Consider the following 12,365-nt stretch of genomic DNA (forward strand, 5'->3'; position numbering starts at 1 on the left):
CCCTCCCCAGCACGGTGCACCAGGCCGTCCACGTGCAGTTATTCACCATTTCCCCTGCCACATGTGACGAGTAAGAGCTGAAGAGTCATAGGAGTCATTTTACATGTTGAATAAAACTTTTTGCAACATGACAATATATCCAGTATCATCCATGTTCCAGGCAATGAAGGCATGAAGTGTATGAGACTTATTTGCATCTGATGAGCGTATGTACCTCCAAAGTGGAAAGCAAAAATGTGACAAGTAGTTAATTACACTGCAGGAAGTCATCCCTCGATGTCCATGAGGCATTGGTTCCAGGAACCCCTTTGGACACCAAAATCCATCGTTGCTCAAGTCTCCTCTATAAAATGGCATAGTATTTGCATATAACCTACACTTATCCTCCCAAATATTTTAAATCATCTCCAGATTACTTACAATACCTAATACAGTGTGAATGCTATGTAAATAGTTGTAAATACAATGTAAATGTTTCATAAATAGTTGCCAGGCAATTGGCATATTTAAGTTGTGCTTTTTGGAACTTACTGGACTTTTTTTCCTCCAACATTTTTCATCCACAGTTCGTTGAATCCATGGATGTGGAACCCAGGGATATAGAGGGCCAACGGGATATATAAGGTACAGTAAAGAGGAAGGAGCAACTCATCCTGCTTTTGAAATAGTGTTCAGACTACTTGCAAAGGAATACAGGACAATTTGCCTTACCTTAAAAACTTTGTAGTTGGCAAAATCATTTTTGTGTTTTCACTTATAATATTGAAAGAGCATATTATAGTAAAAATTTCTATGTTGTAGAAAAAAATCAAGTACTTGGTAGAATAACGTAATTTTAATAATTTGATCTGATAGCAACTTTAAGTTGCTCTGGTATGACTGCCACAATGTTGTCATTTCAGGGAAGGTTTAAAGCTGCTTGATGCACCAGGAAATGCACACCCTCTGGCTCAAAGTCATTAGCAGGTATAAGACACGTCTTCAAGTACATGAGACTTGATTTTGGGATAAAATGAGAGTTGTCTGAAGCTTATCACTTTCTTCCATTAGGAGGCTTCCATCACTGATTTGCGTTTGGCAGGTGCTAACTCATTTATAATCCCAGAACAATTTTCATCTTATATGACATTCAACCACTGGCAAAAAATTGCTGAGAAGAACATATTCTCTAATAATTGTGATGTATCTATAGTATGTAGCCAGGACTCAAGTCTTAAAAGCAGTTTAATTTATTTTTAACTGACTTTAATTCTTAGAATTTTAGGTTCACAGCAAAACTGAGCCAAAAATACAGAGTCCTTCCCCACCACACACCAGCCTGCCCCACTAGCAACATCCCTCACCAGAGCAGGGCACTTGTTCCAACCAACAAACCTACACTGACACATGGTTATGACCCTCACACTAGGGTTCACCTTTGCTGTTTTATATTCTAAGGGTTTTATAATGACTGTAGCCACCACAGTATCACACAGAATAGCTCCTCTGTCCTAAACACCCTCTGTACTGACTATTCAGCCCTGTAAACTCCTAGCAACCAATGGTATTTTTGCTGTCTCCGTAGCTGCCTCCTTCCCAGAATGCCGTGTGGTTGGACTCACACAGCGTGCGGGCTCCTCAGCGTGACTCTTCCACGCAGGAGCGTGCGTTTGCGTTTCCTCCATCGTTTCCTCCATGGCCGGATAACGTATCTCTTTTTAGCACTATTGTCTGGACACAGCAGTTTACCTATTCACCTATTGAAGAACATCTTGCTTGCTACCAAATTTTGGCAATTATGAATAAAGCTGCTGCAAATACCTGTGTGCAGATCACTGTGTGGACGTACATTTCCAACTCATTCGAATAAACACCAGAAAGCACAATTGCTGGATTGTTCGGTGAGAGGGTGTTTAGTTTAGTGAGAAACTGTCAAACTTTCTTCCAAAGTGGCTGCACCATTTTCCACTCCCACCAGCAAGAATGAGCGCTGACATCTTCCACATCCCAGCCAACGGTTGCTGTCGTCAGTGATTTGGATTTTAGCCATTCTAATAGGTGTGTAGTAGTATCTCATTTTTTTTTTAATTTGTAATTCCCTAATGACATAGGATACTGAACATCTGTTCATTTGGTCCTTTGCCATCCTTACATCTTCTTCAGTGAGGTGTCTATTCAGGTCTTTTGTCTATTTTTACAGGTTGTTTATTTAAAAACAGCTGTTTTGTTCCTACTTCTTCACTTGTCCCTGGAAAATCTCCTTTTTATATCTTTTTTTTAATCTCATCCATAATTTTTTAAATTAATTAAACTTTTATTCAGTAATTTTAGCAGGAGGCCTCCATCGTGCTGGTTCTAGAATTCTCTGACACCGTGAAGGTCACACTAGCCCAGGACTGTCTGTGTCTCCTCTTATTGTATATGGAAGAGAACCAAACTTCCACCTTGTAAAGTCATTGTCGTTATTTTGTGTTTTCTGTCACACAGAAACAATACTGCTCTACCTTTGACTATTCCGACTGGAGAATAAAAGACTAAGGGAAATACACTAATATCATCAAAATAGTGAAGGGATCGCCTCTCTTGCCAAAGAAAAACATTTTTGAAACGGACTGTAGCAAAGAAAGAATTCTTCCACACAAAGGATATTTTTACTGACACTGTCATTTGTTTCCTAGAACCAGCAAGTCACTAAATCCTTTTGAAGTTCTCTTTCTCCTTTTAAAATTTCTCTATATTATCAGAAACATAATCAACCAAAACATATTTTCTAAGAAAATAAGAAAAAGAAAGAAAGAAAGAAAGGCGAAAGTTGAGAGGCACATAGATGTACCTTAATCACATATTTTGACCCTAGTCACATATCACATGACTCCATCACCCCACCGCCTCCAAAAAAAAAAAAAAAAAACCACCCAAAATATAACCACCATGGCCCAGGCACCTTCCCCACCTCTCATAAGTTTCATTGTACTTATTAAATGTGTCACCTCAGATTTTACACTCAAGCACTCTCCTTCCAATGAGCTAGAACTTGTCATGCGCTAAACACACACACACACTGACCATTCTCCCCGAGACTTCACCACACAAAACACTTTACTAGCCGCAGACAGAGTCATCACAGTTACCTGGCCTTCCAGCTGGTGGGGCACCGTCCTCGTTGTCGTCCTTCAGAATAACAGCCAGGCCCACCGAGTCAGTGGGGAGGACGGAGCTGCTGAGGTCCACGCGAGTCAAGCTCTCAGAGCCCCCCGCAGCATATCGTGGGCTGTCCCCTCCAGCTGTGCTCCTTTCTTGGCCGTTTCTCTGCGGTCTCAACACCATGTGAACGATGCTCTGCTGATCCAGGTCACAGCTCTGTGTGAGAGTGAAACAAAAACACAGAAAGAGCAAGCACTGAGATGCCCGGCGTGGCTGAACTTGTCTTCAGTTCTGCAGTGGGCAGAAGAGTCTACAATCCGACTCTGTCTGATGTCTGCACGCAGTCATGGAACATGGAGGACAGTGGCCAGGACAGGCGCCCTCACCCTGCAGCAGGGCCCAGCACTTACACACGTGCGTGTTACACAGGAACGCTGAACTGGGCCCGGCAACTGAGATGTGGGGCTGGATGGCGCACAACAGCAGAAGGGAACCTAAGTCATACTCACAGGGACGTGAGCTCTAACGGGAAAGCAGCATGCATCACACTGATTATGTAAGCACGCTGAAAAGTAATATGCTTTTAAAACTGATTTACCCAGAAAGTATACATCCTTATAATTAACAATTTTAAATAGTGGCACTTAATTCTGTTTTAAAAAGCAAAGAGAGTTGGTTATTACCAATTATGAGGCATTTTTCTCTAGAATTTGTAATAAACAGGCTTACAGAAGACCCACATACACCCCCGAGGTCATCAGCAATCACACTGCCAGGCCAGTGAAGCCAGAGGAGAGGGTACCAATGCCACCCCAGGATCGTTCATTGTTCCGTCCAGCCTCAGACTTAAAGCCAGTGGACATCTATAAAAATGTGCTGCATCTGTCTATCAATGCGTATGAACAGGAGACTTTAACATGTAGTAGAATTAAAGTTAGACATCGGATCATTTGCTAGGACACAAACTAGACACCTAAAATCAAGTCCCACTTCCCCCTCTTCCTGGGTCCCTGCCCCGGACCTCTGTCACATTAACATGCTTTCTCCTCCTGCTGCCTGTCCCTGGGCTTCCCAGCCCTTCCAGAACTGCTCCTGCTCAGCAGTGGTCACTCGGTGTCACTCTCTGTCCCCTCAGCCTGCCCCGACCTGACTTTCCTATTTCTGTCAAAGCATCACCATCCCCCATATCATCCAAGTGTCAAGCCTCCCCCGCCCTCCTAGACCTCTGGCTATTCTCCTATATTCTCTAAGGGCTTCGACAGAGTCACAGCTTGGACCCTCCTCCCTGCTGTTACACCCAGCAAGGTGCCAGGCGTAACTGATTCTGACTCAGAAATGCTCTTCATATCTTCAGGTCCTTCACTTCCCAGCTGTCACCGCTCCATTCCAGGCTTTCATCACTACGAGAGTTTGTGCTGACTCCCTCACCTCCGGGCCCTCCCTGCATCCACTCTGTACTAGCATTTATGCTTCGTGCTGCATAATCTTTCTAAAGTCTCTTACTGTTATTTGTTACATATAATCTTACTGCTTACTATCTTTTCAAGTGCTTTTAGACTTTTCTCCTTTCTAGACCAACTGTCACGATTTTTACCTTCTTTCTCTCTCTTTCATTGTATATATGGTAGATTATATTATTCAAAAATATTCACTCAGTAAGCCACAAAGAAAGAAAAATACCATGATATCACTCATATGTGGAATCTAAAAAATAAATAAATAAAAGAAAAAAGAGGACACTAACTCATCTACAAAACAGAAACAGACTCACAGACGCAGTAAACAATCTTATGATTACAGGGGGATGGGGGTGGGAAGAGATAAATTTGGGAGTTTGAGATTTATAAAAGTTAACCACTATATATAAAAAAAGATAAAAAAACAAATTTCTTCTGTGTTGCACAGGGAACTATATTCAATATCTGGTAATAACCTTTAATGAAAAAGAATATGAAAACAAATATATGTATGTATATGTATGATTAAAACATGATGCTGTACACCAGAAACTGACACGTTGTAACTAACTACACTTCAATTAAAAAAAAAATCACTCTCATCTCCCTGCTGCCCCTGATTTGGGGCCCAGCCATGCAATCAGCTTCAGCTAACAGGACATGAGGAGACATGACTGAACCAGGCCCTAAGGTTCATCTGCACCGCTGCCCCGGCCGTCAGCGGAGCACCCCTGGAAGTGTCCTTCTCTCAGCTGACACACGGCATAGACTCGAGCCCAAGCCCCAGAGAGGACCAAGCACAGCCCCACCCGCAGCTCGAGCAGAGCCTTCTAGCCCATTACAGGCTGGGGCTGCAGACCCCCAGCTGACCTGAAAATGCATGAGAAAGAGACACTTGCTAACGTACTAATGTACGGCACTGAGATTTTTGTGGTTGTTCCTTAAGCAGTAATCACTAACAACACTCTATTTTCCATTCTAATCAGACGAATAGACTTTCTACCATCATTTATCGTCGCCTCAGAGTTCAGCCCTCTAGGGACTGCACATAGCCTTTAGCCTAAGTCACATCAAACAAACCAGCGTCAAGATCTGGGCTCACCCAAGAGTGAGCACGTGAGGACGCGAGCTTTGCGGTAAGGAGAAACAGCTGAGAACCCGCATCCTGCCGCTTCGTGAGGCTTTCGCCCGTACTGTGCTCTTTTCTAGGAAGCTCAACAATTCAGTCAGATAAAATTCCCCTCTCCACGTTCAGCACTTATGTGCTTCATATGGTCCCTCCAGAAAAAAGTAATGCCTTTCTCTCTCATCAGAATCCCAGTAACTTTTGCCTGCCAGAGTGTGAGTGTTGGTGTCTGTATCTGATTTTCCAACTTAATTTAGGAACCCTTGAGAGCAGCGACTGGGTCATACTTCTCTTTCTATTTACCAGAATGCCTCTCACAGCACTTTGAACCTAGTAAATGTAGAAAATACATCTGTGAATTGAAAAGATAAGTGACTGAAAGGAAATAAGAATGAATGAATGAACAAGTACATAGCTATAAAAGCAATACCTAAAGTGCTCCTTGGGGAACCAGAAGACTGTGGAAGAGAGACTATGGAATTTAAAGCCAAACAGACAGAGCTTATCACCTGTGTGATTTTTGGCAAATTATTTTCCCTCCATAAGCTTCAGTTTTTACATCTGTCTTTAGCAATAATATTATCAACTTTAACAAACGCTCTGAAGACGTAAGGAAATACACACAGTGCAGACCCAGTCTGCGGTGATAATTCAACACACAGTTGTTAGAATCACTATCATCATTTACAAGTTTTGAAAACAAAAGAGGACGGGTACTTATCTTGTACATCAACAAAGCCCCAGAATCCTACTTGGCTGTTCCACTCACACAATCCTATTTGAAAATGTACAAAGAAGGTGGAATAAGCAGAATCTGTAAACGTGACAGTTACTCTGGCAACTTTCCAGCTTTCTGTAAACTAAAAATTGATACCAAAAATCCTTATATGCTCAGATGCCAGGAAACACATGAAAAACCTGAGCAAATTCTCAGAGGCTGCTAAAATTTGACAAATATGGAAGAAATCCAAAAACTGAGCTTTTCCTTTCAAATCCAGACTTTTGTACTGTTCAGAGTAGAGCTGCAAAGGGGAATAGGAAGACCCCGAGCAGATTTCAGTAGTTACAGTGATATTTATAGACCATATTTCCCTCCGTCTCCATCCATGGTTCAGAGACCATTAATTGCTTAATTCTCTGACGTTCTCATAGAAAACGGTGTTGGTCTCGGAAGCAGTCCCTTTACCAGATGGTGCAACTGCGCCATCACTCTGGTTCAGTTCAAAGCCACGTTAATAACACTTCCCATGAACAATAAGTTGGATGAAGTTTAGTTGTCTAGCCATTCTATACTCCAAAATAATATTTCATTCTCTTGGTATATAAATAACCCCTTAGCTTTAGGAGGTCATTTTCACTGGAAGAAAGCAGAGTTCTCCAACATGATTTTAAGCTTCTTCAGGGTAAAAACAATGCCTTATTTATCTTTGTTTCCATGACGTGGCTGCTGAGAGGAAGCGAGTGGGACAGGCAGAGGAGGGCAAGTCTGTTGGAGCCATGGTGAAGAGCGGGTTTGGAAGCTGCAATGCATCCACTCCAGGGACAAAGGGATGATTAGGAGAAGAGCCAGGTGTGTTAAAAAGCAGAGAAGACAGCCACTGGGACTGGGACAGCCTGGAGGTGTCAGGCGGAAGTTTGGGGGGGTCTGGTAAAAAGCAAAACTGAACAGGACGACCAGCACGACGAGACAATGACGGTAAGAACCAATGCCTCTCACGGAAGCATCGGTCAAATCATGCCAAGTACAGAGAAGAGGGCAAGGGTGGCTTGGCGACAAGGCTGGCGGCCCCCAAAGGCTGGTGCAGCGGCGGCTGTTTCTAAGTGGCTGCCTCCGGATGCCAGAGCCCCGAGAAGGCAGCACTTGCCACATGGGGCTGCGCCGAGTCTGTATGTGTTTTCCTTCGTCGCGACACAGTTCCACCTTCCAGAAAAGATACTGAATCTTCCTAATGTTGCATCTACAGTATCTACTAAAGTGACCTGGTCACAGGACACACTCCACTTGGGTTTGTTGAATGGCTGAATGATCCTGTGAAGCACAGGCCTGTTACTGCTGCCATTTCAGAGGCGAGGCAACATTTCAGGGGTTTTAGTGAGCTCCCCGAACGTCACACGTAATTAGGAAATGAAAGAGTCAGCTCTGAAGCCCATGTTCTAAGGCTAATTAATGCTCATTCAAGGATGCCACTCCAGACTTTTCCACCTCTGAGTTCATGACACAAGGCTACATGTTGGACAGACCTCCAGTGAGTTTATTTACATTCATCAGTGTACTTACTTACTGTACTGGTTTCTGTGGTCTTTAAACTAGACCAGGCTACCTTCACTATCTTCAGTATTTTTCACTCATTTTAGTTCTCCCCAAGTCTGACAAACTCCTTTTGATCATACATTGTGGTTAGAACTAAAATTGTTTCAGTCAGAAGGTTGTCATATTTCCTATCGTGTCCTAACTTTATATTTTAAGGCCTGAAAATCTCGGATTTTCATTTAAATTTTTATTAGCACACAGTTTTTTCCCCCAGAAAAACAATAATATAATTAGCCAAGAATTATCAGATAAAATACTTCCTAATTCCATAGTGAATGATGTTATCATATTTTAATTTTAAAAATTATTGGCATGAAGGAGCTCAGACAGTTCTGAAGAAACACTTTTTAACACAGTAACACAGCTTAAATTTTCTTTTCTTTTCTTTCTTTTTTTTTTTTTCTGGTTGTTAAAAATTCAGACTGTTCATTATTTGTTTCTTCTAAAAGGAACTTCTGACAGATGTCTGTGTCAGCCCAGCAGGGTTCTTAATAATACATTTCCTATGTCAAAGAAAGACAAAATAGCACTTACTTAGGAAGGTATTCAAAGGTGTTTTAAAATGTACCGGTTAAGAAATGTTTCGTATGGTTATTGCTAAAAATGAGATACTGTAGTTAAAAACAACTTGAGCTTAGGATGTTCAGTGAGTCAAAGTAACCAAAAGGGAACTGTTCCCCCGACTTCTTTCTCTTACACACGCGTTCCCCTCTGTAGTTGAAAATGGACACTAAATGCCAATTCATAGTAACTGGTTGAGAATAAAAACTGTTTCTTCAACTTGATCTTTTGTTTTAAAAAAGAGAGTCTTTTAAAAGACAGATACTTTGTGATTCGTGCTTTGAATTTATTTCACATTTCTTATGGCTAGTTTTCATTATAATCAAAGATATTAAGTGACACAGAGATACTGAAAGGCCCTCTCTGGTTGCCAAAGGCCAAGTAACACAATTACTGGGAAAGGTCAATTAGCCCCACGCTAATTAGCCAGTGTGGGTCTGAACCATGTCACCCTCCACGTCCCTCCCACTGCAGGCCTGGGACTCCTTCACTGCTCATTAGGACCTGCACAGAAGGAGCTCGGCTTGGGGGGCGGAGGAGAGACAAAGCAAGGATCAATAGACTTTGCTGCGCGTCAGCCAGGCAGCTGGTGATTTACTGTGAGGAGGTTAGTGCTGTTGTGCAGGTGCGCTCTGGGATTCCATTCATCCGTGCCCACCCCTCCCTACATACAAAAGATAACAGGTAATCAGTCCTCTGCCCATTAAAACCAAGGTAAACTTACGTTTTACATCACAAGCTTTGCAAGAAATGCCCCACCAGTGTCATTTCTCTAAATTTTATTTTATTACTAGTTATGATACATTATTATAAATAATTAAAAATATTTATGGATTTTGTTCAACAGAATTAAATTCACTTTTTACAAGTCATTGTAAAGATTTATAGACTTCCTGGTGGGGGGCGGTGTCGAGGGTAACAAACATACATGACAAAAATGGGAACCTTGAATGGTGACCATAATTACGTCCTTCCCCTAAGGTGTTTCACCTCCAAACAATTCAGCTCTAAGGAGAAAAACATGAAGGAGCCAACCCGTCATCCCAGACTGCCATCTCACGCTCCACCTCTGTCTCTCACTGTGCTCTCAGTTTCCCCAGCTCCGCAAGAACACCTGTATCACCAAAGGGACTGTGCTGCAGTATGCGGAAAAGAGGTCTTGTAGCACGGGAGCCATTTCCAAAAACAAACAACAAAATGAAAAACAACAAGTAAGCTGAAAAAAAGAAAACCCTGTAAGGGTACAAATATTTTTAGACCCTGTTTGAGGGCCCGTTCCTTGCGAGGTCCCAAAAATCAGCTGCCACTGTTCTGCTCCCTCTTTCTGTTTCTGGTTTTCTTCTCTTCGTCGCTCTGATAACTCCACTTTCTCAAAGGATGTGACGGTCCAGGGATGATCTCCACTCCCCTTCCCTTCCTTGTCTTTCTCCAACCACTCCCCAAGTCCTCCCTCTTCCTTCCCTTTTACCCCCCTCTCTCTCCTGCTGCATTTTTAATCCACAGTTTCTCTTGGGTGAACACACAGGTACGTGCCCCTCTCCCTGTCCATTCAGAACTAAAAAGAACCAGATGTGCCCCGGGCTTGGGTACAGCCCAGTGCTGGTCACTGTGGAACTAGGAACTAACCAGCTCGGCACAGGGGGACACCTCGATGGCTTCAAGGTTGCCATAGCCCGCTGGAATAGAGTAAGTTTATTTTATTTCATGTTTTTAAAACAAACTATTAGACGACAAAGGAAATGCTTATCTGGAATCAGTGGAAAGCCGGAGTGGTATTTCTGAATTACCGACTACTTTAAATTAGATCACTCCCCTCAAAACACAAACACACACACAAAACTCAAGAAAAACAAACCAAAAATCTCTCTCAAGAGAAGCCGCAGACATTTCCTCATCCAGTCACACACCTAACACAGGGCTGTAAGAAAAGAGATGAGTGTAGACTTCCAAGGGGAGAAATATAATCAGGAACAACTTACTCTTAAATATTAAAAGTTTCCCCCGAAATTAAGAAGATGCCACGCTGCCACGTAAGACAATGTAGCCGAGCACCCTCGTCCTCACCGGGGCTCATTCAGTAAATCCCAGGCCTTGCGTGTCCCTTGGGCCCTGGCTGGAGCTTGAGTGAGTCCACAGGGGGAAGAAAACATTTAGTCGGGCTCTCCAAGGCTAGGGAGAAATGAGAGCTGACAGGCATTCCTACTTATTTACTTAAACAACTGACACAGAGAGAGAGAGTGGCACACCTTGGCTGTAAATTCCTTGTTTCCAGCCTCAAGTGTAAGTTTTAGATATAAATACAACACACGGTTGTTCGTGTCAGCGCCTGTTTCATAATCCGGGTATCTTACGTCGTGTGCAACAAGTCTTTTACTCAGGATCCATGAAACACGAGGCCGCTACCCTCTTCCACACTGTCCGCTAAGCAGAGGCCTGCTCGAGCGGCCCTCCAGACGCTGGCTGGTAGGAGGGCATTGAAAGTCTGTGCAGATGGGGACATACTTCAAAACTCCTGTCAGCTGACTACAAGAAAGGACAAATGGTATTTATTCATTCCCTCTGTTTCAGCAGTTGCTTTTAACTAATTCTTTCTTGTAATCATTTAATCGAGAGAAACAATGTGTTAAGGTCAAAAGGCCATTGGAAGTACACGCCTGAGGGCCACAGCTTTTTCAGGTGAGTGCGATGCTGCTCCAGGGGCTGCAGTCACCTGCAGGCAAATGGGACAGGTGTCTGTGCGATAACAGATACATACCATCTTTGACAAAAATACTTTTCTGAATTTTTCTAACAGAACTTATCTATGAATAATTTCCTTTATAATTGTTGACTGGGTTTTTTGTTGTTTTTTTTTTTTTAACATTTTCATAGTATAAATGTTCTCAGCATGTAAGGAGAGAACAAAAGCTCAGCAGAGGCCCATTCAGCCTTCCCCTGGGATAAATCAATTGAGGAAACTTACCCAAATCCACCGTGGATATTAAAACCTTGAGGGCTATGAGAAAACGCCTCGAAGCCTGGAGCCAGCATTTTGTGTTCCTTTCTAATAAAAGCTAATGAAAACCCACACCTGACAGATCAGGTCATAGATTTAAAGATAACACATTGTACTTACAGCTATGTTACTCAAGACACTTTCTCCGCTCTGGGAGAGAGAGAGGAAAGGCAAGAGGGGAGTCCGTGGATGAGTGAGTTTCTGAGGGAATCTGGACTCACCATCTCAACAGATCAAGACAAAGGCAAGACTGCAGGAAGCCTGGGCCCAGCATAGCGCCTTGATTTAAAAGAAGACACTAACCTCTCTTCCATGTTAGTTTTCTTGCAACCAAAGGAAGTCTGGTGGGTTGAACAGTGTCTGCCTAAAAACCCATGTCCATCAAGAACCTCAGAATACAAACTTATTTTGGAAGGAGGGTCTTTGTAGATGTAACTAGTGAAGGATCTCAAGAGGACATCACCCTGGCTTTAGGGCCCACCCTAAATCCAATAACTGGTGTCTTCATAAGATGAAGAGAGGACACGAAGACATGCAGACGAAAACTTCACGTGAAAATGGACGCAGAGATTGAAGTGATGTGCCACCAGCCAGGGGATGCTAAGAGCCACCAGCAGCTGGAGGTGCAAGGAAAGGCTCTTCCCTAGAGACTCCAGAGGAAGCACGACCTTGCCGACACCTTGATTTCAAACTTCTGACCTCCAGAACTCTGAGTGACAGACGATAAACATGTGTTTTAGGTCACCATGTTCGTGATCCTTGGTTATAACTCCCCTAGGAAACTCATAAATG

At 42.9% G+C, this 12,365-nt stretch overlaps 1 protein-coding gene across 7 annotated transcripts in view; it reads right to left on the reverse strand.

Annotated features, from left to right (window-relative positions):
- PRKN (parkin RBR E3 ubiquitin protein ligase) overlaps positions 1 to 12,365 on the reverse strand; it is a 1,163,789-nt gene that overhangs the window by 789,547 nt on the left and 361,877 nt on the right. For all 7 annotated transcript variants that reach the window (XM_032485307.1, XM_032485308.1, XM_032485306.1 and 4 more), the window contains exon 3: positions 3,111 to 3,339. In XM_032485307.1, coding sequence (XP_032341198.1) covers positions 3,111 to 3,339 — 229 coding nt within the window. The remainder of the gene's footprint in view (positions 1 to 3,110; positions 3,340 to 12,365) is intronic.

Source organism: Camelus ferus, chromosome 8 (genome assembly GCF_009834535.1).
Source record: "Camelus ferus isolate YT-003-E chromosome 8, BCGSAC_Cfer_1.0, whole genome shotgun sequence".
Classification (NCBI taxonomy): Eukaryota; Metazoa; Chordata; class Mammalia; order Artiodactyla; family Camelidae; genus Camelus; species Camelus ferus.